This window comes from Botryllus schlosseri, chromosome 9 (assembly GCF_051294905.1).
Source record: "Botryllus schlosseri isolate E-star chromosome 9, Bs_hap1, whole genome shotgun sequence".
Taxonomy (NCBI): Eukaryota; Metazoa; Chordata; class Ascidiacea; order Stolidobranchia; family Styelidae; genus Botryllus; species Botryllus schlosseri.
Window position 1 is genome coordinate 4,868,112 of NC_137244.1, and position 27,375 is coordinate 4,895,486.

The window sequence follows — 27,375 nt, forward strand, 5'->3', positions numbered from 1 at the left end:
TTGATTGCCCGAGTTGATGCAGTTGGCGACGCTTATAACGTGAATATGTACTTCAGCATTGTGACATTATGTGTCCCGAGTCGTCGCTAGGAATCGTGTACATTAGTATAATAGGCTATCACTTTACTGAAATGTAGGGTTGGAATTAGAAATATGACGTCACGATATGTCATGAGGTTCACGTTCAAAGTCACACAGTATCTTTCATAAAGGTTCGCGTTCACACGAACCTGAACCTTTCAGAGGTTCGCACCATCACTACTAGCTACCTTTAAATTTTCGTTAGGAGTAGCCTACTCGAGTATTTACATCCGGCTCCATACGTACCTACGTACGGAGTTTGAAATGCGGGTCCTACATCCAAAAACATTGGGAGCCACTAAACTAACCTATCTCAACAAAAGTTGACCTTAAAGGACTAGACACAACCTGTTGCTGTTTGTGCGCTTGGCCCATTTGTATTCTAGTTCGGGTATTGCCGTGCTTGGCTGGGGTTGTTGAACTTCTAGCTGGCAAATCAATGCGTCATAGATAACATTGAGATGTAGGGTTGTTGTGATAATAAAAAGAATAAAATCATACTAAGAATACATTTGCGCAATACTTGATAAAAGTTGCAGTAAAAAGTTGCATGAAGATTAGAAAAAAATCCTACAAAAAGCTGAAAATATCATTTATTCGGAGTGTTTAGTAAGCTGTTTCGGAAGCTGTTTCGGAGCTTACCTCGCTTCCATTCATTGCGTTGTCAGCGCCATGAGCAAATTGCAGCAAATTACGACTCTGTGATGTGAAAAGTCACCATATTTAAAATATAGAACAAAATCGCGACAGTGTTTGAAACATAGAATAATGTCCTAACCAGAGGGGGGCAGTAACGAATTACCTTTACTTTTCAAAGTACATAAGTAGTTTTCCTATACTTTCAATACTCACTTAAGCAAATCTATTTTTGCTACTCCTACTTCTACTTCGTCACATTATGTGGCTTACTGAACCTTGGCAATTTAAACTTTGTCTAGTAGAAGTATTTAGTACTTCGAATAAAATAGAGAGAGAGACCAATATATTTGCACGAAAGTATCGCTCAATATCATTTATGCAAGAGCTGCGTGGTTCGTGTGCACTCTTTCATGTCGCATATTCGCCCATATGACAGTTTGAACACAAAAAAGAGCTTGACAAAACGTTTGGAATGATAGGTTCTAGCCTATTTTTGAGTGGCCTTTCTAATCGCACCAAGCGGTATTGTAGTATCCGATACAACTTACTCGTGTAATTCATCGTCTTATTACATACGGGCCTTAAAATACGAGGGAGGGCGTCATACCGTCCCATTTTCCCAAATAGCTACTGGGGTGAAAAGGTATGGAAACACATTTCTATAGCAAAAGTATCACTTGTATTATATGGCACGTTCCAATTCTAATGCTGTTGAAGGCGGGATGCACCGCTCTTCGGCATCGTCCGTATATGTAAATTTCCGGGTTTGGCGGTCCATGAGTGCGCATTTATGACTGCTTTCAACACTGCTTAGGCGCACTTACTTAAGTAGTTTTCAAACCCCAAATTATACTTCTACTTGAAGTAGTTTGGGTTTGATTGGCAAAACACTAGTTATACTCGTAATTGAGTAGAATTCTGCAACGCTACTTCTACTTCTACTCGAATTGCCTACTTAACTACTTCGACCAATTATATCTCACAGCTAATTCATAGATTGCATCCGTATCAAGAGGCGTAATGCTAAGTTTGCGAAACGTGCGAACTATAGCCACGTGGAGAAGGAAACTATGCGAATATTCTTGCGGGCTCCGGTAGCCGTTTTGTCAAAACGTTCCGCAGATACTGGTCTAAAAAGCTCCCGTCACACCACATAACATTGATTATGTCGACGTGACAATTACCGTATAGGCTAACTGCACTCCGTGGTAACAACTATTTCGCAGGGTCGTCATTGCAGATCCGTGATTTCAACCTTTTAGGTTTTCCAGATAACTTTTAGTCTTTGTATCATCATGTCGAAACCCATCTCGATTTTGATTCCTGTTTTCGCATTGCTTTGGTGCGTAGTTTCGAGTAGCCAACAACATTTGGTTTGCAAGAACATCGAGGATGTTTTTACTGATGATGCACCAGGTGAAACCCAACAACATCACATAAGATTACGGGGCCCTCCAGGCCCAATGGGTTTAAAAGGCGAGCGCGGAATTCGAGGATTACCTGGGATTAATGGTAGTCCAGGTAGGGTGGACTACGACCGAATTAATGACGTCATCCACGAGAAAATAACGAATTGAAAGTCTTTCATGAAAGTATTCCAACTCGCATACGACCAGTATAGTTCTTATATTTCCTTTACAGCCACGAGTGTAATGAATTCAACAATCGCTGAACTGAAGAGAAATCTATCAACTCTGTTATCCGGTATGCATTTGCTATGTATTGCGATTCATATTTAAGTAAGATATATGGACGGATATGGAATATTTAAAATAGTTTCAATATTATAGAAATAATGTAAGGCAAAGGCTGTCGGTTGCTGTCATCGTTGTTGATGGACTGACTCCCTCTAACGCCGTATCTTTCAAGCCATTGGTTCTTGAACGGTGGTCCATGAAACATTAAGCGTTCCCTGAATGAGTTCATGAATTCCCGAAAGTCAAGACACAGACTCAACTCACTGGTGGGATTTGTGAAGATACACCCGCCCGTCCATCATTGGTTGCAGACAATTATAAGCCCAAACGATAGTCGATTGTGACAGTTGTGATGGTACGTCATGTGCAGTGGCGTACGAGCTTGAAATGGACATCCCGTCCCGCCCATCTGAAATTCTATTTCCATCTCCAATATTTAAAAGCTCATTTGCAACTAAGCTTTTGGTATTCTGTGCTCGAGTAATCTATAGTAATATATTTGACGTGTATAGCGGAGATGGGGTGCCGATGAGACACTGGGACCAAAACTACTTGTAAAATTCTTCATGATAATCCCATGGTTACACCCAACGAATTTGTTTACAGATGCATGCTGGCGGAATCGTTCCTCATATGCAAATATCTTTGACATGTGCGAGTTATGGGGTCTTTGACAGATGTTTCTGTTTTTTTTGGGGGGGGGAGGGGTATAAAATAAATTTTGATGGACGTATAAATTTTTCTTTCTAACCTTTAACGCGAACAAACCAGCAATCATGTTTAATGTGACGTGTGGGGCTTGTATCAGGCTATATCACGACACATCTTTTTTTTTATTCAATACCATCATTTAGTTGATTTTTTTCAATTTAATTATTAAATTCGTAGCTTAGGGGTCGATGATAATATAGCCAAATGAACCAAATAGTTCAACTAAGGGATCTTGTTACAAAAGAAACACGCCTACATACAGAGAGGCTGTACCTGACCTATGGGGTTTTATTGCTATAACGAGCTATTTGGAAGACATATGTCGATTTACGGGCAATAGATATGTACCCTGAATCGATACGTCATTTTCTGTCAACATTTGAGTGAATATATATTCTATATTTCTAAGGTGGCGACCAAACATCCTTCTTTGACTTGCTGTAGCTTAATTTATAGTAAACAGACGGAAAATTTGGAACATCTCAGTTTTTGAGCGTATGTCTCAAAGGTCCCCTGGTCGCGTGCCTTTGGACCCACCCGGTGGGGGCCGATGATACGTTCGAGCATCAAATTTTGAACGCTACTAAATATTTTTGAAAAGGCGGATATTCATGTATATATCCGCGGTAGGAAGAGATTGGATCAAAGTGTGGCGCCAGTAAAAAATCTGCCCACATCGGCTGAACATTTGGGGGCCAAAGATCATTTCGTAATTTTTGACTCATCGGTACCACATCTCTAGTAGATTTTCGTTTTTATAACTCAGCGAATATTTGGAGTTCGTGACGACTTTCAGATTAGCGTGAGTGTTCCCCACGTTACTAAAGGTTGAGAAACATTGCTGTACCCCCTATGTATTTAATTTATGTATAAACGATTTCCATCACCTAAACTCAAGATACCCGCACAGACAATAAACACGCTGATATCTTCGTTCCAATTGATATTGCCCCAAGTTTCCAATTCAAAAGTCCAATCAATATCTAAGTTCATGCAACTAGATTTCAACTACATGCACACACCTCGCACACATATATCCCACGAACTGAACCACGTAGAAAAATATTCCTACCAAAGATATGTGGCGACGAGTATGTTTCATGGGACAAATATGTCCATATACAAGATTAAGTATATGATTAAGTACGACTTTGGCGACATATTTATCGTTGTGACACAGTTCCCGGATTGTAAAAAATATCGAATCCTAATTTCTATGGCACGTCGTTGAAGGCATTACCGTAATCTTACCACAATGAATGGATTGAATTCGATAAAGAACTAGATCTTTGAGGGTTTTTTGTTGATCTTAACACCATCGAATAGCTATATCTTCCCTGTCGCGGATCATAAGACAAATCCAGATTCCGGCAATACTTACAAGACTTTGCTAGTATCTGTGCATCGTCTAATGATATGGGATGCCGATTTTGAACATAATTGGTGTATCAATGATATATGTTTCCTTGCAATACCTGAACTATTTCAAATTTGAACGGCAATGATAAAACCGCGATACAAATCAGGTTTTATCTAATGCCCAGGCACATATTATTAATTGTAGAATTTGAGTTTTAGAACTGGAAGAATTGAAGCCAACGATCGCCGAATTGAAAAGGAAAGTAGAAGAAGCAGCAGAAACATCCGAAGCAGGTTAGAATTTGAACAACTATTGTTTGGCGATCGTCTTCCTTATCCAAATTCATGAAACATTCTGAATAATAATTAAAATCATGCTATCGCGGCAATTATACCAAGTCATGCTCATAAAATGTACTAGCCCTACTGGCAGGCTAAATATGTCGATATGTTGTGTACTGTACATATAGTGACTTTACAGAGCAAATATTTCAGAAGCATATGCCACCATGTCCAACATGGTTCATGCGAGTTAGTTATTGAAGATAATTTGGTGTGCCATAAGTTTAGAGAATCGAAGATTGAACACTTCTTTCTGGATCAAAATCAACCGATGATTTGACGAAAATCGTCATTCAACTCAGTGGAGGTCCCGAAATGACGACAATGATAGCAAATAACTAGTAACATCTAATAGCGTCTAATAGCATCATGATATTCGAGTCCTAAGAATCGAATTAATCGCAAGCGTACTGATATGAAACTTCATTGCTGCACATGTATAAAATCGAATTGACAAACTCAAAATCTCTTTCTTGCATATCACAGTGCTTTAGATAAAGTGCTGTAACGGTACTATGGTCTAGATCAGTGGTTGTTATCCTTTTCTCTTACAGCGGCCATTCTCGAAAATTGCCTGGGTCTGGTGTCCCCTCCCCACATTTTAAGGAAGGTAGCATAAACAAGGGGTATGAGTTCGAAGTCAGGTCGGTCTTTTCGGGTTGGGACTTCACTATTGGAAATAGCTTGAATCGCGCCCGAGAACCACTCGACTAATTAACACTATAATAAATATATGTGCTATATTATGGATCAAATCAAGGTTGTTATGACCATGGCTTTTGAGCCTGAGCGAGAGCAAGGAGCCGGATCCCCGTATCCGTGCATTTTAAGCGAAGCCGGAGCCGGACTTGGAGCTTGTCGCATGAACAGTAGTTCCGGCTCCGATGTATTTCATAAGATGCTATGCTTTAACTCAGGGGTCACCAACACGCGATTCGCGGGCCGCATGCGGCCCGCGTGGTCATATTTTGCGGCCCGCGACTTGATTTGAGATTTCGGAAGAATGCTTAGTAAAGCATTTTTAAATGCTCAAATTGATTACAGTTTCAACATATTGTTGTTTTTGTTTGAAAATAAACTATTCTCCGGTGCCAACATCACTATTCCTCACTAACTAAAACGGCTTTGGCGATGGTAACAGCATTCCATTGAGGGAGAATCAGCTGATATGAATTTGCAATTGGGCACACTACCTTGGCGTGCAATGGCCCAAACACTGCCAAGACCAATAGACGCTTAGAAAACGGCATAAGGCTTCGCCATAAAATCAATCATTACGTGGAGATGGTCTTTCAGCCAGAGGTGGTCAAAGTAGTCAAGTAAGCTACTCAAGTAGAAGTAGAAGTAGCAACGAAAAAATCTACTCAAGTACGAGTAGAAGTACTTCTTTCATAAACAACCTAAATCTACTTGAAGTAGAAGTAGAATTGGCCGATTTTGAATCTACTCAAGTAAGTAAGTAGTTGTGAGAACGATCGAAATTCGTTCGCATGGGTTGTCAAAAGGTGCAAATTGAGCTATGCGAAAAGGTGTCGAGCTTAATTCATATTGATACATGCCACGAGGTATTCAATATTCGACAGCATAAGCATTCGTTCGCATCATGGGATGAAAATGATGGTATTGATATGGAAATGCGATGCTAATCCTATGTTTAATCGAACAGCACGTTTTAGAAAATTTCATGGTATGGCGCACTCCCCCATATTATAAGGCCAATAGTTTAGTCGAAGAGCAATACGGAGAAGTTGTATAGGATACGGAGTAAACACTTTGCGCGATTAGTAAACGTGAATAAAAAATATGGTGGATCGTAAAAATGCCATAATGAGTAGTTTATTTCCGGAAATTAAAGGCATTATACTACATTTGCTTTTATACTTCAGCAGGTATGTTATCCAGACAAAAGAACTGATATCAATTATAACTCAAAATATATGATACTAGGAGTTGAAAGTGAAATATAAATACTAATTATAAAAGCCGAAAATGTATTTCATATGTCTTTAGTCCAGAAAGTTTCAAAGGCGGTATGCTAAAACAGCTCTAAAAATAACAAAAGTTAGATTCCACTTTTCCAAATTAGGATTCACCATATACTGCTAGATTACGATATGATAGGGAAATGCTAGATGGCTAAACATTAGTTTCATACGTTATGATGAGTCATATATACTGTGATGAAATATTTCATGTGAGCGAAGGGCGACAATGCGGTGTGAACGGAACCACGCTGACCTGCTACCTAAATTATATTCCTAGAAACTTTCGTGAAATCATACTGGTCACTCCGTATCCACTGAGCGCGAAGCACGACGAAAATTCTGGGCTATACTCAACTTTTATGAAAATTAAATGTTGATACTCCTTGAAAACAGCCCCGAAATTCCTCAGGCTATCTTCCTGACTGGAGGATTAAACTACTTCTACTTGACAAACTCAAAATAGCGAAAATAAGTAAGTAGATCACGAAAAATTACGAAGTAGAAGTAGAGTAGCGAAAATCAGATCTACTTGAGTAAGTACTAGAAGTAGAGGAAAACTACTTGAGTACTTCGAAAAAGTACAAGTACTTCGTTACTGACCATCTCTGCTTTCAGCTATAGTCATGTCTCTTGCTAGCCCCAATATCGATTCCTTAGTCGCTGAAAAGCGTTGCCAGGTATCATGCGCAGCTCAGAGTTCAGAATAAAATGAAATTGATGAAAATGATTTCAGTTGTATTCGTATTTGTATTCCTTTGATAAAATATTACTTCTTTTGTGGTAACTATGCCCATTGCCTATCTTAGATAGCACAGCGTTGTACTGACATGAAGTTTTATAACGTGATTGCTAGGCTGCGTGGCCTACTTGATATCGATGTAGAGTTCATACGGCCCGCGGCCTCTACGAAATCTGAAAAGTGGCCCGCGACCCGTCTTGAGTTGGCGACCCCTGCTAACTGATGGCTGAATTCGCATAATTTTACGATGATCGTTCACAAAGTTAAAAGTATTGCCTCGTTGGAACCACCTTTTCTAACTAACCAGTAACCATGCTCATACAAAGGCGCCAAACCTGAGTAGGCTGAATTTGCCACGCTTACTCCGTAATTACTGTATTATAGGTATACCCTCAATTTCGTCGTCGGCACAACACCGATGGCCAATTGTGTGGTTCGAAAAATAATGAAAACCATGCATGTCACAAAACGGGATTGACGCTTTTGTGAGCTAAGCAATTTACCTAATTAGTGATGAGATGAATATATAAGCGACCCCGTAGGACAGGGGCGGGCAACTTCTCCAGTCGGCGGGCCGGATACAGGAAAATTAAGTACTTGGCGGGCCGGATTGCTGAATCGTTACATTATTTGCCCATTTATTCAAATATACATGGAATAAATCGTATTTAATGAACGTATTTTACCGAAGCAATGTTATTTCAAAGCAATTTCTCGCCGATAATGACGAAGAGAATGTTGATTTGAGAACAGCATTGTCATACAGGAGTGGTTACCAAACTTTTTTAAACACGTCCTCTTTTTGATAGTGAAAATTCCGCGCGCTCCTAATCGTGATATCACAAATATGAAAGAGGTGATTCAGAATGCTAGCCATCCCAATGGATAGTTAGATGGCATTAAAGGTTAAGGCTAGGGATGGTGTGAACCTCTGAAAGGTTCAGGTTCGTGTGAACGTGAACTTTTTGAAAGGTTCTGTGTGAACACGAACGTGAATCTCATGACGTCACGTGATGTCATATTGCTAATTTTAACACCAGATTTCAATTAGGTGATTGCCTATATTAATCTGCTGTACACGATACCGAGCGACGACTCGGGCCACATAATAGCTCAGTACTTAAGTATACATATTGACGTTTTAAACGTTGCCAAATGTATCAACTGAGGCAATCAAATGATATAAATAATAATCCCATAAAATCAATATCTTGCGTCGCTTTGCCATATATTTCGACCTGATCGGAAAATGTATTCGGCGTCTGAGTATTGCCACATGGATATTAAGCATAGTGTAAAATAAGTTTCTATACTTGCTACCGATATTACCCCATTAACAAGTTATACAGCAGTATAGCCAACACCCCAGACGCACGGATTTGGTTTTTATGATACAGTATATACATATGTAGTCAAGATTGACCCCGTACGCCTGCTATATTTTTACATCAGAAGACGATATCAATCTCATTGATTGGTTGAATTAGGATCATTTGCTGACAAAATACAGTGTATTTTGCTCTTGATGTCATGTGATTGCGGGTCAAGCTCACAGCACAGAGACACTAAATATGTACCAACGGAAAGCTGGGTATTTCGAGCACACTTTTGTAACAATATTTTTTGAGATTGTCAAGGGCATACTCGTTTAGTGTAGAATGTTTATGAGGCCAGCTCCATGCATAAAGTGGCCCGCAGTTGTAACTCCATAAACTTAAACCAGAAATGTTATAATGAAGTGAAAATTGCAATATATGAAAAAGGTTCACAGTGCAGAACCTACCAAGGTTCTGTTGTGAACGTGAACCTCAAATTTTCCGAGGTTCACACACAGAACGCGAACGTGAACATCACGTTCACACCATCCCTAGTTAAGGCTGCTGATGAAAGAATTCTCAAATATGAAATTCGGACAATAAATAGAGTAAACACCACGAGCTGAAGGTAAATCGCACCGAGCGCGAAAAATTTTTCAGTTAACTGTGACTTCGCGTCCCCTTCAGATGCTTTCACGCCCCCCCCCCCCAGCTTGAGAACCACTGTCATACATGCACCGCCATGTCTTCTTCTCTCTGATATAATCAACACAACATGCAATCCTTAATTAAGATTTTAAGTTGTTCGATAAGCCCGGTACCCCAAATTTACCAAAATATCAATTCATTAGGGATGAGTAGGTGGCGAGATAGTGTAGTGGTATAATCCACAGCTACAAAATCCAATGTGTTGTGGGTTCTAGTCCGACTCCAGAATTGTTACCTAAGTGTTGAAGGTTTTTCTAGGCTCCTCCTCGCCATCTCATCGGCATAACCATTAAGCGGTGTCTCACAAAAACCTGGGCGTGTGCCGTGCTACTAGTCGGCGGTTACGGAATCAAAAATAAGAAATATCGGCCTGGTGTAAATGACCATGGCAGGCGACAAACACCATGAGTACCACAGACAACATTAGGGTTAAGTACATAGTAAATGCTGACAATGCAAGTCTTCTCGCTTCGACGAACTTACCCGTAAGCTCCATTCTCGCACGCTGCGCAGTGCGCACACACGGATATATTAACATACAGTCACTAAAATTTGACGTAGTAAGCAAGTAGTTGGGAATCTCGGCAGACTGATAGGGCGCGGGCCATATTATCATGTAAGGCGGGAAGCTGCCCGCGGGCCAGACAAAATGCCGCGGGCCGTATGTTGCGCAGCCCTGCCATAGGATATAAACTTGACCTGGATTCACATGTTTCTTTGGAGGCGCGCATGCCGCACGCCGAGAAATATTATGTCTTTTCAGAATTGGACGAGCAAATGCACGTTCTTCGTTGATAGTTTTTAATCGTAGTGCCAAATTGGACAGTATGTTATCGTTTTTGCTTAGGAATTGCAATTCATTCCAGGGCATGATCGTTTACTTCAGTAACGATTTGCGAACGTAAATAGGGAAATGCATCGAAGCAGCCCAGATCGCTAGTAGTCCGCATTCCGCATACAATTGTCGCGATGCGAGCTAGTCAATGCGATGTCCGAACCCAGCCCTGGTGTTGAATATAAGAAGGCAATTAGTGATTGGGTGCGCGCTTTCCAATTTGTAAACATCAATATTGTGTATTCTGCTTGATACACTCGTATTCTTGAATTGTCGCCCAATGTCACTTGCGAGCTTGCAGTTTAATTGGTTACTGACTTGTACAGTTCACGGGGTTGAATTAAGTTCTCAAATTCTCAGATTCTCAGTGGCACTAATTCTGAGTTTATTTGATTCGTCTGAAGGGAAACCTTCTATATTCCACTAATCTTGATGGACGACGGACGGACTGCGTGATAACGAGCGTACCAATATCGGACTTCAAGCCATTGGGTATATTCGGTAAAAAGAGGATTCCTGCTGATATGCGCTCATTTCTGCAGTTACATTTGAACAAATCGCACCGTATGAAGATTTTATGACATTATGACTTGATATTAACGAGCGAAGTACCAGTATTAAAACGCCACGTTACTGTTTTAATGCTATACCATGTGTACATGCAATGGTATGGAGTAAATTGCGTTCTCGTGCGGATATGACGTCATCGACAGCTGAAACGAAATAGTTATCACGTTACAGGACTTTGCATACCACCACAAAATGATGGTTCCTTGCGACGGCTACAACCGAATAATAGTTGCCGGAGTCGGAGCTAGAGCTAATTTATGATAGAAGAGAGCTCCGGAGCCGGAGCTGGAGCTAAATTTACGACTGCCCCAAAGCCCTGGTTATGACAACCATCGGGTACGGGTCATACCATCTGTTTCGAACACGGTGTACTCATCACGAATTCGCCTCTGCAACTGACAATACGGGGACGTTAATTGTATTGGGTTTTGTTTTATTGGTTTCTATGACTACTAAAAATCAACTGGGATCGAGGTAGAGAACTTTGCTCACAATGAATTTAGTACTGCGCACAGTTACTACCTTTAACATGAGCGTATTCCAAACAAAGCAACCCATATTATATAACGTTTTTGTGAAGTTGCGGGTCACAAGAGTAAATAGTATCATCATTTATGATACGTTGAATAAATATTCTGAAGATTTAATTTTGTAGCTCTCAAATTTGTATATATTTAGTTAATCATTTTGACCAATAAGCTTCAAATCATCTTTAATGTACAAAGGGTCGAATGTTGATTTGCAATGAGACTCAGGGATATAGAGAACTTTTGTTCTACGATATAATCATATGTCCCTACTGCACCCTCTACTGCGACGCGATTTTACTTCAACGCCCTTCATAACGCCCCTCGAGCCCAGCTACCACCATATTGCCCAGACCGTTTCCGCCCCTTCAAAATGCAAATCGCCCGTTGCGGGCACTGACGACCAGGTTACGAACCACTGGTCTACACCATACGTAAACATTAGAGTTGGTGGAATCTGCCGCATCACAAGTTAACTCATCATAATGTCGGAAATATATTTTTACGTTCGGGATACGAGCTTTACCGATGGTAAGTAAATGTACCAAGCCGGAAAATTCTCGCAGGAAATGTCCAATCTCACGGACCATTTACTTCTTCGACGCGAACCAAACCACGCATTACACAATTTGCATCATACATTGTACAATATACAATTGTACATACGCTACATCCGCAAGGTTGCTATGACTTATATCACCCTGCTGGAACGCCTCAACCAACCTTTAGGTTGAGATCGACAGCTGCCACCTGAAGTGTTACAACTCAACAATTACGACTAGGGCGATTTTTTTATGACCTAAAATAGGGAAGATTTTGACCTAGAAAAAAGCAAAATTTTTACATTTTTTTTACATTAAAAAACATAATTTTGATCAGATATTGACCTCATGTATGTAAATTAGGTGTTTTCCCACATAGGCCTAATGCTAGAATTGAACTAGTTATATACATTTCTAGTTGAAACTGTCTGTCCTTACGAAGTAGTTTGGCCTAAAAGACTTATTTGACTTGAAAAATGACAAATTTTACATGAAAAAACTTTAATTTAACGAAATCTGGACCCATGAAGAATTCCAGTAGTTACATCACGCATTATGGTGGAAATAATTAAAATTTATTGTAGTACAACGAAAGATACTTTCTCACATTATAGGGTAGAAAGTGTCTGTCCTTACTAAGTAGCTTGTCAAGAAACGAGAAAGAACGTTCATCAGAATCAGTTGTTGGCTGACAACACAGAACTTGTGCATGTGCATACACTGCTGGTGACACAGTGTGTGTTGCTTCATTCTGACAATTCTGACACAATTTTTCATCATATGCTTCTTGATATAAAAACCAATGCCCACGCAGTCCTGCTTTAGTAACGCCATCACCGTTTATGATTCACAATGAGCAGACAATGGGACGCCTACAACCAGGGCAGGGTATGGTATGGAATTGAAGGGGAAATTTCCATACTCCATACCTGCCTCAGTCTTTCCATACATATCATAGCAACATTCTTCCCTACCATATTTGATACTTTTTCCATACTTTTCCAGTTCCCAACCTTTCATATCATATTCTATAATTGATGTGTTGAAATTTTCCGGCGTTCATATTCTAATTATTTTGGATGTAATAGTTCATTTAAACAGCTTGGATGCACCAATTCTATGCCTAATTTTTTTGTGTCACGCCATTTGTCACCGATGTAAGTTGCCTAATCATCGAAGACGAAATGTAAAATATATCCGCGATCATTTCGAAATTATAACATATTCTGATGAAAAACGCACTGCTAGCAGTAACATAGAGATATCATCTACAAATTAAATAAAACAAAGTTATTGCGCCATTAGAAGAATACATACATCTTACAATAACTTTAATCATTAGGGATTTTGCCACAACGGAATTTGGAGTGGTTACATTGACCTAACGAGATCTTAATTTGTAATTTCAATTTGAATCGGTGCGAAACTAGCTTCCGATTAAGACCAACCATATCTAATTTAGACGCTTGGATCGCAAGCAATAAGACTAACAATTATGCTGCTTACAGCCGGTTCAGCTCGGCACTCTGCGCATTCAACCGTGAGTCACTGGCTGCGCATCTATCCGTAGGCTAGTAATCTATATTTATATGTTGTTGAATTCGTAGTAGTCACCCGATCAATCTAATTTTGCGATATATATAATTTTCGTTCTGGTCTGGTGCACAAGACCATAGTAGTTAAGCACCATTATCGCCACATACAACAACTATTAGTTCTGGCGTCGCATTGACAAGCTCGTAGCGCGACAATCGCTTGGGGAATGTAATGACGTTGTGGGCCACTTCGGTGTATTTCCCTATTTACGTCACAAATCCTTACTGGAGTAAACGATCATGCGCTGGAATGAATTTCAATTCGTTGGCATACACAATAACATACTGTCCAATTTCGCGCTACGATTATAAAACCATCATGAGAAAACTTGCATTTGATCGTTTAGTTCAGAGAGGAGACAGTGTTTCGCTGCGCGCGTGCCTCCGAATTGACATGTGCAGCAAGGTCACGTTTTTGTCCTCTGGCGTTGCTTACATCTTTGCCTGATTACTAATTAGTATAGGGCGTTTTTTTACAGGTCAAAAAAATTTAAAATTTTTGTCAAAATTGCAGCGTTAGGTCAAAAAATGTCAAAATTGTTTAAAAAGCAAAATTGTTTTGCAACCTCTGCATTGTGTTTGTATCGTAGATTTTACACTGTCGGTGAACTTATCATTTGACATTTTACAGCTTGTAGCCTACTTTATAGGTCTACCGTTGTAGAAGGCCCATTGTCTGCTAATTGTGAATCATAAAAATTCAAATAAAACAAATAGGTTGACATGGTGTTATGCTCAACTTACATCAATATCATAACTAAAGCAAGACTGCGTGGGCATTGCATGGTTCTTATATCAAGGTGCTATAACTACTGGAATTCTTCATAGGGCCTGTTTCGTTAAAATAATGTTTTTTCATGTAAAAATTTGTATGTTTTGGGTCAAAAAAGTTTTTCAGGCCAAACTTCTTCGTAAGGACAGACATTTCAAACCAGAAATGAAGATAAGTAGTACAATTTCAACATGATATGGGAAAACACCTAATTTGCATACGTCAAGTCAATATTGGGTCGAAATTAAGTTTTATAAGGTCAAAAAATGTCAGAATTGAGATTTTTTAGGTCAAAATCTTCCGTTTTTTAGGCAATAAAAATCGCCCTACTTATAACATATGAAAAAAAAGGATATTTCGAAATAAATACTTACATGTTAATTGTACAGGGAGCATTTCGAGCTGTGCCACAACCACAATGAAGCAATTTTGCATGCCATCGTGAACAGTATGTTTGCATATGTTTAATGTTTATATGAAAGTCATTTAACCAGCACTGTGGCATATAATCTGCGAAGTAAATTTGTAGTACCGAAGGAGTCGGAGTTGGAATCATTATATTGAAAATGCCTGGAGTTGGACTCCGCAGCCCTGGGTGTAATCAAGTCACTCGTCAATCTCACTTTTATGGTTTTGGCTCGAGTTAAGTCCAGTCATTTTCAATGAATCACCGAGTGAAATCCTGGTCCAAGTCAGGAAGCAGAGGGTCGAGTCCGAGTCCAAGTCATCGTGTCCAATGTTCATTTTCCAGTTCAGATCATGCTCAGCCCACAGTTACTTTGCAATGCCTTCTTGGCCGCCCGAGGCTTGATACATATGCCTTGGTCGAGTCATGCGAAATAACTTGAGTACAGGTCGAGTCGAGTCATGTTCTTTATTTTATAAAAAACGACTCGAATCGAGTCGAGTCACAAAAAATCGTCAAAAAATATATAAATGACAAGATGAACAATAATTTCATACGATTTTGTTACGAAGTGTCATATGTTGGAATATTATACAAGTGCAGCAACTTCAGCAAAAGTAATGGATATAAACCGTACATTTTTAGACCTCCTTAAATCCTAATCCGATCTTGCTACGGCAATTAAGTCGTGTATTACGCCATTCACAAACGACACAGGATAGGTAACGGCGAACGCAATGCTTAGCTTATCTGTTTATATCTACATGCGTGGAACACTTCAAAATCGCTAATGCTATGAGAATTCAGTGTGTAGCCTATTTATGTTCCAGTCGCAACAACCACCAAGATTTTTAGATCAGTTGTCCTCAACCCCCACAACTTTCGGTTCAAATTTAACTCAATTACCATGCAACCGTCATCTGTCTTGTGCAAATATCAACTGTAGGCTTGTGATAAACGGCAACAAACTGAATCGTCTTGAAAACAACAGCATACTATATTATGCAGAATTCAGGTCGGCTTTCATTATTTCAAAGCAAATTTTGCAGCTGCATTTCTTGGAAAACTTGGTCGTGTCTAGAAAATTCGTGTCTTCGATATGATCTGAACGAGTGCCGAAAATCCATTTCCACCAATATAGGGGATGGCGAGTGTAATGTTAACGCGTAACCGTAACGCTTCTGACTACACCTTTTGTTGTGATCGCAACATTTATTCACCATAATTCAGATACATATTTTTTCAATAACATATCACGCGCAGCCTAGTTACTTCTATATAGCATCTTATCTTGAAGTTAATATGGAATAGTCGTTGTTTATATCAGAGGAGAACATACATTTATGTGGTGACATTTCAAATCTCTTCATTGCGCAAGGATTAGGAAATTATAAACGACTGCTCTCTAATTTGCTGAGACTGACAACTTCAAATCCGAAATAGTTTGCCAACATTTCGATGTCACCGTGATTTGCCTTACCATCTCGAAATTTTTTCTTACAAACCTAAAGAAAACGTCTCCAAACAGCGATATCTTTGTATTAGTAGGCTATTGGTAATAAGAAAAAATGAGTTTGCATAGTAGCATATCTCATCTCCGACGACCATTCTGATTATGTGAATCCTGAATGTTTACCAGTTATGATGCGAAACTGCCTCGTCCTCCTCTAATTTAAAGCACTCCAACCTTGGTCATCAATCATTTTTCAAATTTAGAGGTTTCGCGGACCCCATAAAATTGCTCCGCGGACCCCGGTTAAGAACAACTGTTTTAAAAGTTATAATCGAATTTGGTCAATAATATTGGTAGTTGCATATATTGCGTATACTTGATCTGCTTCACCGGTAGAGCTGATGAAATTTGTCTTTGAAACTAAACGGTTCCGTGATAGGTTCTCGCGTGTTAGCTCAACGCGGGTTCGTTGTGTTCATAATGATTTCTTGAAGCATGTTATTATTTCGTGAAATGAGGTAACGATCATCGCTACTCAAAAGTTATTGGAATCGTCCGCACGCATAGGCCTATACTTACCTAACGAAACTAAAAATTCCTATGGTGAGACGCATGCCATTCCATATTTGCATTTCTTCACAGGGCCCCACCTATTCCTCTGCGGGTCGAATCTATACCGCGGGGTTTAGATTGTAGCAACAGGACTCTATGTGATGCTGGCCTGCATGGACATTGTTTGCCGCCCACAATCTGCTGTCATATATCTGAAAAATATCCTACTTGTAACGACCTAAGTGACTATTTCTAAATTCTGGACATGAATTCTGTCTCAAAATGTTGATCGAGAGCACATTCATAACTTCCCATAAGCACAACAGCACCACTCTACCATATGACATGGCTTTGACGATAACGACATTTTACTCGCAGACGGGGACAGGCCAAGGAGAATGAATCGACCTCGCACTGACTATATAGCAATAATTAGGACACCAACAAGAGCGTCGTGTTGCTTACTCACATTGGTACTAGGCATGCTAAACGATAGACACCATTCCCTTACTGTTCCTAATTTTCGTTGTATCATATAAAATTTTGGAAAATGTAGTCCTTAGAGAGCTCATTATCATGGAAAAACAGTAAACCTATTTGGTTGTTTAGTACAATTTCAAAATTTGACCCTACCTGCTTTACAACTACTGATATCAGACAGGAATGCAAATGTCACGATCTGACTCTGACTGACGTCAGCACAGATACATATAAATAAAGGGATACGAGGATTGTCTTCTATTGGCCTGATTAATGAGATTGATTCAGTGTGATGCAATATATTAAAGTGCTTGTGCTGCTGAATCCAATTCCTCTCTATTGTACCAATAAATCTTTGTGACGACATTACCAGAAAAGATCATGAATATTCTCTTCCTTGCTGAAGGTGAATGCAGAATACGAGGAGGGCTGCTTCATTCTGGAAAATGTTTCACTACTCATATTTCATCATCTCAGGATATGAGTTATGAACAGGCAATTGCAGAGTGTGCAAAACACAGAGCGCTCTTGACTGAAATTCATGATCGTGTACAACAAACCGAGTTATACAACTTCGCTCTCACGAAGATGCCAGCTGGTACATCGGCCGTCCACATATGGTTGGGAATGGAATACAAAGACTCGGTAATTGGATAAGTTTTCGACTATTATATACACTATGCGGTTATTCAGCGTTAGGACCAATTCGCTATGTTCGAGTAGCAAGCCATTTCAGATTACTTTCATTTTTAAGTCGAGTCAAAAGTTTTATGAATTCCAGGCTATTTCAGGTCAGCAAAAATTTTGACTACGGTCTTAATCGTCGTTTGACAACGCTAGCGAACTTTTCGTAAGCAGTTGAGATGTTCATCACTTGAGTTGTGTCAGAGTCAATGCTGCGAGCTCTTCGCATCTTATTAATAATCTACTAATATGCAGAGATGAGCGTATTTAAATTTATATATCTTTATCCAATCTAATTCGAAGTTTCAAATCCATATTCAAATCCATAAATCATATCGTCTCACGTCTAAATCCGAGTTCAAATTCGGTCATGACTGATCATTGCGTAGAAGTCGCAGGAAAATTGAAAAGTATCAAATATTTTATATCCAAAACCAAATCCAGGTAAAAGTAATTGTAAATCCATATCCATTCCAAATCCGGCAAAATCACAAATCCATTTTTTTTTCAAATTCATGTTTAAATCCGGTCATGACTGATCATTGCGTAGAAGTCGCAGGAAAATTGAAAAGTATCAAAAATGTTATATCCAAATCCAAATCCAGGTAGAAATAATTGTAAATCCATATCCCTTCCAAATCCGGCAAAATCACAAATCCATTTTTTTTCAAATCCAAGTCCATGCACTTCTCTGCAACTGTGTCATTTTGCTGTAACCGTGATCGGCGTTCCAGAACTAACCGCACTTAGTATTTATGTATTTGACAGACTTCAACCCTGCTGTTTCGATCAGGAATGGAAACACATTTGACTCAAGTTCAATGGGCTTCAGGATATCCATTATCTTCATCGTCATACAAGTACATGGGCATGCTCATAAGAAATGACGGTGGTTCCATCTTCGGAATACGGAATTACGAAACATCAGAATCACTGAATGGAGTGATGTGCGAGAAAGAAACCTGATCATTCGTTAAAACTACAGAAGAAACGCCGCCGACGAAACGTTGAAAGGATAAAGTTGATCTAAATATGTACATATTGTTACCTTATTTATACAGTCTCGATGCAGAAAATGATGAAAAGAGTGTGCGTGACATCGACGAATAAATGACTTGAAGCTTCAAAATGTTCCAATTTCGTGAATTTGAAAATCATCGTAATCAGAGGTGGTCAGTAACGAAGTGCTTGCACTTTTTCGAAGTATCCAAGTAGTTAGTTAATCAGTACTTGCAGTACTTACTTAAGCTACTTTTACTCCGTGAAAATTAATGAATAAATTACTTTATTTAATCTTCGATTTTCAAATAGAAGCAATATTTTCTTCTAGTGAGAGAGAGAGAGAGAGAGAGAGAGAGAGAGAGTCAGACCGAGAGGGAGAGATTTAGGGCCTTCGATTTTCGATACTGCTTTTCAGTATCGCTCTTCTTCTTAACTATGGTCCTTATAACACGGGGAAGGGCGCCACTTCATGACATTTCCTGAAACGGGGTTACGGGGTAAATAGAACTTAAGAGCCGCTGTTACAAAACAAAATTATCATTTGCATCCCATGATGCGGTCTTATTATTATGCTGTGGAAAATTGATACCTCCATAGATGTAGCAGCACGAACTTATCTCTCTGCATCCACCACATTTCTCAGTTTCTACCTTTGACGGACGACGAGACTGTATTTATGATTTATTTTACCAACTATTTGTACTTATTTCAGTAGAGTTAAAGGTAACTTTTAAAAACACTACTACTACTCGTACCTGAGAAGACTTCTGCGTCGCTACTTCTGCGCATGCTCAAGTAGCTTTATAGACTACTTTGACCACCTCTGATAGTGATCTCCGTCGTGCGTCGTGCGTCGTGCCTCGTGCGTCGTGCGTCTCCACCGTGCGATTCCCATTTTCATGGATTTCGAATACATAATGTTGCTCTGTCTCGAAGCATATAGCCTACTCCACTGCACGGATAAAAACTAATTTTCGCTTCCTATCATGACTATACGATTGTGTTTCATCTTCCCTGCAACGTAGTTTGCAGAAGTAGTCAGTAATAGACCGAGAGCCGACGGTCAAAGTGCGTGCTCATAGGGTCTTGGAGGGATTGTAGGCAGAGGTGGTCAGTAACGAAGTACTTCTACTTTTTCGAAGTACTTAAGTAGTTTTCCTCTACTTCTGGTACTTACTCAAGTAGATCTTTTCTCCGCGACTTCTACTTCTAATTCGTAATATTTTGTGAACTACTTACTTACTTTTCGCTATTTTCAGTTTGTCAAGTAGAAGTAGTTTAATCACCCAATAAGAAAGATAGCCTGAGGAATTTCGGGGCTGTCTTCACGTACTACCAACATTTAATTTTCATAAAAGTCATGTAATACTCAGAATTTTCGTTGCGCTTCGCTCACAGTAGATATGTTGTGTTAAAAATATGTTTTAACGAAAGCGTCGCTGAATATAATTTGAATACCGGATTGCGTGGTTCTGTTCACACCGCACTGTTGCCTATATCAAATATTTCATAGTATGATCCCCCATAGCGTTTGAAAGTACCGTTTCGCAATCTAGCAATTGCCCATTATACCTAGCAGCCCATGACGTGTCCTAATCGGGAAAAGTAGAATTTGTCTTTTTTTAACGTTAGACCTGTTTTAGCAAACAGAAGTTGAAACTTTCTGGACAAAAGACATGAAATATATTTCCCACTTTTTAGAAGTAGTATTTGTATTTTTCTCTCAACTACGAGTATTATATGTTGAGTTCCAATTATAGTTTCAGTTCTTTTGTTTGGAGAACATACATGTTGAAGTATAAAATCAAATGTAGTAATGCCTTATATTTTCCGAAAAAAAAGCTATACACTGTATGGCACTTTTACGATCTGCTATATTTTTAATTACTGTATACTAACCGCGCAAAGTGTTAAAGCCGTATCCGACACAACTTCTCTGTATTGCTCTTCGACTGAACTAGGGGCTATATGATATGATGGAGGGCGCCATGCCATGATATTCTCTAGAACGGGGTGTTCGAGTGAACAAAGGATTAGTATCGCATTTCCATATCAATACTACCATTTAAATGCCATGATGTGGATGACTGCTTATTCCGTCAAAAATTTACACCTCTTGGAATGCATCAATATGAATGAAGCTCTCTATACACCTTCCGCAAAGCCCCATTTGCAGCTTTTGACAGTCCATGTGAACGAATTACGATCGTTTCCACAACTACTTACTTACTTGAGTAGATTTAAAGTCAGTCAATTCTACTTCTACTTCAAGTAGTTTTAGGTTGTTATGGAAGAATTACTTCTACTCCTACTTGAGTAGATTTTTCCGTCGCTACTTCTACTTCTACTTGAGTAGCTTTTTTGACTACTTTGACCACCTCTGTCAGCTAGTGAGGAATAGTGATATTGGGCACAGTAGAATGGCTTACTTTGAGCAATAACAACAATATCAATTTCAGCATTTCAAAATGCTTTACTAAGCGTTCTTCCGAATTGTTTTCCAAATCCGGTCGCGGGCCGCATGTTGGTGACCCCTGCTTCAAGGTTATAGAGCTGTTACGAAATTTAAAGTTAGGTTTAGCTAAGGAGCCAAACACAAGGTATCGGGACTTTCCTATTCTCATTTACTCGTGAGACAGAATATGGGAAATTTAAAAGAATCGTAGAAACATATCAAAAGGTAGCGAGCTCTGATGTCCCTACTCTCCTTGATAGTTTTGGAGTTTATTTTCCAAGCCATCAGGCAGAATCCTTAACACAAACATGTGGATTTTCACCCTTTTGACGAACTGGGGCATCCGAAACCTGTGTGCCATCTCTTAAAAACGATTTCTGCCATCAAGCATTTTTCACTCAGTAAGCTGTATTATGGATAGGAGTGCTGGATGGTTCCTATAAGGTCCTGGACTTACAAGCACTAGTAGACGTTCTAGAACAGTGGTTCTCAACCTGGGGGGCGCAGGAGGCTCTCAGGGGGAGGCGCGAAAAATTGACAAAGTCTGTATGAATTCTGACGAAACATGTGTTTCACAACCTTTGTGAGAAGACGATTGTTGAAGATGAAACTCGCCAAATTCAAACTCCAGCAGTCGAGTTCAACGGAGTATAGGCTGATTTCTACTTCATGTGAGCAAATTTTCGATATTCTTTGAAGATTTAGAGCAATTACCATGTGTAAGTCATTCATTACTTCATAGCTTGGGAGGTAGCCTAAAGCTCGGTGCGCTGGGTAGCTGTTGTTAATAGCTGGCGAACTGTACCGCTTAAGACAGACTTCGATGCATTATAGGTTGCCCGGTTTCGCCTTCAATTAGGCTACCCTAAATCAACACAATTTAGTTCAATCCCAAAACTGATCAAATTTAGCATGGCAGTACAGCACGACGCCGTGCTCTTATAGTCACTAACCGCCAGAGGTGGTCAGTAACGAACTACTTCTACTTTTTCGAAGTACTCAAGTAGTTTTCCTCTACTTCTGGTACTTACTCAAGTAGATAAAATCTTCGATACTTCTACTTCTACTTCATAATATTTTGGGATCTACTTACTTACTTTTCGCTATTTTCAGTTTGTCAAGTAGAAGTAGTGTCACCCCCAATTAGAAAAAAAAAATTGGGGAATTCTCTGGCTCTTTTCACTGAGTTCTAACTTTCCATTTTAAGAAAATTCAAGTCAAACCCAGAATTTCCGTCGCGCTTCACATCAAGTAGATATAGAGTTACAAATATTTTTTCACGAAAGTGAATATTATTTAGGTTGTGTTGCACCGCATTGTCGCCCATATAACATGATTCATCACAGTAAATATGGCCATCAGAACGTTTGAAACCACCGTTTTGCAATCTAGCATTTACCCATCATATCGTAATCTATAGAAGCCCATGGCGCGTTCTAATCTGGAGGAGAGGGCTCTGACTTTTTGAGCGTTAGATCTGTTTTAGCAGACCACCATTAAATATGTCTCGACAAAAGAAATAAAATACATTTTCCGTCTTTGTGATGTAGTATTGGTATTTCTCGTTCAATCCGCAGTATCATTACTTAGAGTTCTAATTAGTTTCAGTTCTTTTGTCTGGAGAACATACATGTTCAAGTTTGAAAGCAAGTGTAGCATCGCCGTCTATTTTCCTAAAATACAATTACACTATATGGCGTTTTTACGTTACGCCATGTTTTTTATTATCGTATACGAATCGCGCAAAGTGCTAACACTGTATCCATACAACTTCTCCGTATTGCTCTTCGACTAAACTAAAAGCCGTAATGTGCGTGAGGAAACATGCCATGACATTTTCTAAAACGAGATGTTCGAGTAAACAAAAGATTAGTATCTCGTCATTTCCATAGAAAAACTATCTTTTGCATCTCATGATGCAGTCGAATGCACGTGTTGTCGGAAATTTATACCTTCTGGGATGCATCAATATGCGTTTTGCATGAAGCTCTCAGCACCTTCCGCATAGCTCAATTTGCAGTTTTGAAAGTTCATGCAAACGTATTATGATCGTTTTCAAAACTACTTACTTAGTTGAGTAGATTTGAAGTCAGCAAATTCTACTTCTACTTCAAGTAGTTTCAGGTTGCTTATGGAAGAAGTACTTCTACTTGTACTTGGGTAGATTTTAGCGTCGCTACTTCTACTTCTACTTGAGTAGCTTTATTGACTACTTTGACCACCTCTGCTAACCGCATTAGGATTAGCCTCAGTACAACATAAATTGAAATAAATTGATGTCCTCATTAGAATGCTTTTTGCTATTTTCACACAAGTTTGAGGAAATTTGTCAGAAATGTTGAAGACTCAACAACTGGAATGCGATTCAAACTTGGCGTAAGATATACCATATGTATACTATTAGATCAGGGATGGCCAGCCTGCGGCCGTAGAAGGGAATTTTTGCGGCCACCGACACCGAATTCAATTAGTATGTATTGGCGGCCGTCGACATGCAAATTAAAATTGCGAATTCCCTCCCGCATTTTTGAGAGATTTTGATTAATCTTGAAATTTTCTTCGCGCTCCGCGCAATTCAATATTACTTCATTTTTCGATTTTAATATAGAAGCACTAGCACCCTTCTCAATCTAAGCCGCAGTCGGAATCGTGTGGTCCTCACGAAAGAAATTTGTTTATGGTACATTTGGGCGATTTCAATATATTTCCACTACCGATACATTCGATAATCTTGATGGAAGGCGTCAAGAAATGACAGCATCCAACAAAGTGACTAATGACAATTGGCCCACCCGAAGATGCATTATCATTTATAACTTTCTCAAAATTTTCGAAAGCACTCCCTTCATAAACTCTACCGGTGAATCTAATCACATGGATAAATATTTGATAGTAATATGGGATACTGCTACTATTAATTATGGAACTTATTCGTGAATCTGAAAAATTTTCGCGCTTGGCGCGACAATATGAAATCCCAGCCACTATTCATAACATTGCCACTCGCGATTTCGGTGCGCACTATAGGCCGTTGTGAAAAATAGAATAGTCCGGAGTTCACCGGGAATGGATATGGACAGATTAAGATAGGTATTTTGCGTCCAGTTAGTTCATTACGGCTATGCTCTGGAATGCGGCCTTAGGCTACATAAGTAATAGAAATGCGGCCGTGATTAGCAAAAAGGTTGCCCAGCACTGTATTAGATGATGTGCTCTTTTTGATATGACGATGAGTGCAAGGTCAGGGGCGCAAATTTTTTGACCATCGCCAAGGGGGGCGCATAAATAGTTTTATCCATGTGACATGAGATGACTTTACGATGTGTATTTCCGTTTCCTGTATTTTCGAAGTTATCCTCCACCAGCTCTACCGCCAACTATGATCATGTGGGCAGAGAAGGAATCATAATTTTATAGTAATACATAGGGTTGAATTTAAAACAAAAATCAATTTAAAACAAACATGTTTAAAACATGTTTTTCATTGTTTTTTTTCAAGTCATGACGGCACCAATATTCAATTGCGACGTCATGGTGGATTGACATTGACAATTGAAAATATAGGGTAAATAAAGCTCCTTTGACGAGATATCTGTACCATTAATGTTGAACTGACTATTTTGCGGATTACAACCATCCCATATTAATATACGTCGGCTATATCGGGTGGCAATTGTCCGCAGGCTCATACAACATGTTTTTTGGAAAGTATTGACAAAATCATAGCATAATTTTACAACTTAAAAAGAAACACAATTTTTTTAAAGGCATATATTTAAAACACTGTTTAAAACATGTTTTAAACAAAGTGTTTTAAAACACCGTTTGTTTTGAATGCAATTCTAGTAATACATGAAAGAAGTAATTATAGACCAATGGTTTCCAACGTGGTCGATATCGCCTCCCAGAGGGCCATTATGAGAAACAAGGGTGCGAAAATTTCAAAAGGGACAACTGGGGGTCGAAAATGTTAGAACGTCCTGTGAGATAGCCAACATTTAATTAAAACGGTCGAAACATGCACGTGAAGAAGGCTTATTCTGCAGATGTCGCGAAAGTTTTGTCTGCAGATGTCGCGAAAGACTTTGGTGAATAAATTTCCCGTATATATATGTCCTCTTTTTCGAAGCCGTAAATATTGAGGGGGCGAAGATTTGTGTCGAGCTTGATAAGGGGGCGATGAGTGAGAAAATGGTTGGGAACCACGGTTATACACCGATTTCATTCAAATAATTTACGGACCAGAAATATATAATAAGGCCCCAGAAGTTGCATCGAATACCCTATGGTAGACTCAAGATCAGTGTTTAATTGGACGGGTAGGGGCTGAAAAAAATGTTGTTTCGATCCTGGTTACAGCACACAACCCCATAAATACCACGACCTAACATTATAGCGGCTCCTGATCCCAATCGTTACCACCTATTGTCGACAGGCAAAGCTTGGCTAGTGTGACGTCATATTGACAGAGAATGTGGTATACCTCACATTAAAATCTGCTAGTGGGCTCTAAATAGTGTCCGGAATTCGCTCCACAAAATATGGAAATCCCTAGTATATAATCATGGCACCACGTGAATGGACGAAGTTATTTCTTAGCAACGAATCAAGAAGTATATCCTATACATTGGAGATTATACCGCGTCGATCCGACTATTATCTGAATTTACCCAGACATCACGATTTTTCAATATCTCGCAAATATAATATTTTTCGTAGCAAAATATATAGTATAAAAATCAGATAAACATATATCTGCATCGTGGAACAGAAATATTCAATGAAATCACGGACACATACGAAGAAAACCACCAATTCTGATTTTCCATGATAATTTGTTGTTATTAATATTATATTATTTATTTACAGGTGAACTGGTATATAAATCTATAGTCCGGGAAGCCACCTGCCCCCAAGGAAAATGGCGAGATTGAAGTAATTTTTCAAAAATTTCAGTAATACAGTGAAATTATTATTTCCATGCAATACACCAATGGGTCAGATTACAGAATTTCGGTAGAGAAGGAATTGGCAAAGACTTGCATATCGAAGCCTTTGACTGTAATCGCCTTGTCGGCATAAAGGTCTCTTCTTGAATCGAAAGTGATAACATTGACTTGCGCATCAAAGTCTCCGACTGTACAAGTACATGCAGTAACCATATCGTTGATAATGGAATTCACTCAATTTTTCTACCTTTGTCGTCTCCATGTAGAGACTTATGAATAAAGTGATTGCAGTGGGCTTATTCTGGACCTCCCTTCTCAACTGGTACGAAACAAGCCAAACAGGTCGTTAGTGAGCCATAAAGAAAATAATATCCACCATGATAACTATGATTCGAAATAAATACCAAATGCCTTGTAACATGCATCGCGCCCACTGCCCTCGCACGAATCGATATGTCAACACGGCAACCAGATCGACAAAATAGGTACCACAGTCCTATCGTCGCAGCGTTATTCGGCCGGAATGGCGCTCACGAGCATTAAGATCAATGAATGCTCCGTCGACTCGTTCGATCTCGATCTGGTCGGCTCGTGTGTGATCGAGCCTTTATCACATTGCGGTTTCTATCCGTGAAGCAAATCTCACTTAATCAGGCTGGCGAACAGTCCCGAAAAACGATTCTATGTCACGTTTGAATCGCATGTTATGTTGTGAAATAGAAGAATCTTGTCGCTTGTTGGACTTGTTTGTGTGCGTCCGGTAGTGGTCTGGTCACGATTCGTGAAGCGTTGGCGAGGTAGCTTCATGTATCGTTATCTATTCTTTATCGCGCCCATATCCGGGCCGGATATTCGTGGACTTTCGGGTATATTTCTCGCACGTAAGCTTGTTGGTGGCTTGGATCAAAGCCAAGGCTCGAGTATTCCAGGATATCTGGTACACATTTGATTCTCACTTGTTTCGGATGCAGTCGCT

General features: G+C 39.4%; 1 protein-coding gene across 2 annotated transcripts in view; it reads left to right on the forward strand.

Annotated features, from left to right (window-relative positions):
* The first annotated feature begins 1,484 nt into the window (after nucleotides 1–1,484).
* LOC145446946 (uncharacterized) overlaps nucleotides 1,485–27,375 on the forward strand; it is a 156,931-nt gene continuing 131,040 nt past the window's right edge. Inside the window, exons 1-5 of one of the 2 annotated variants that reach the window (XM_080325345.1) lie at nucleotides 1,842–2,241; nucleotides 2,362–2,424; nucleotides 4,707–4,781; nucleotides 17,716–17,954; nucleotides 18,762–19,170. In XM_080325345.1, the coding sequence (XP_080181471.1) occupies nucleotides 2,016–2,241; nucleotides 2,362–2,424; nucleotides 4,707–4,781; nucleotides 17,716–17,954; nucleotides 18,762–18,959 (801 nt within the window). In that variant the 5' untranslated portion in view covers nucleotides 1,842–2,015 and the 3' untranslated portion in view covers nucleotides 18,960–19,170. Of the gene's footprint in view, nucleotides 2,242–2,361; nucleotides 2,425–4,706; nucleotides 4,782–17,715; nucleotides 17,955–18,761; nucleotides 19,171–27,375 lie in introns of those variants that run through there. The other variant, XM_080325346.1, reaches the window with a different exon arrangement.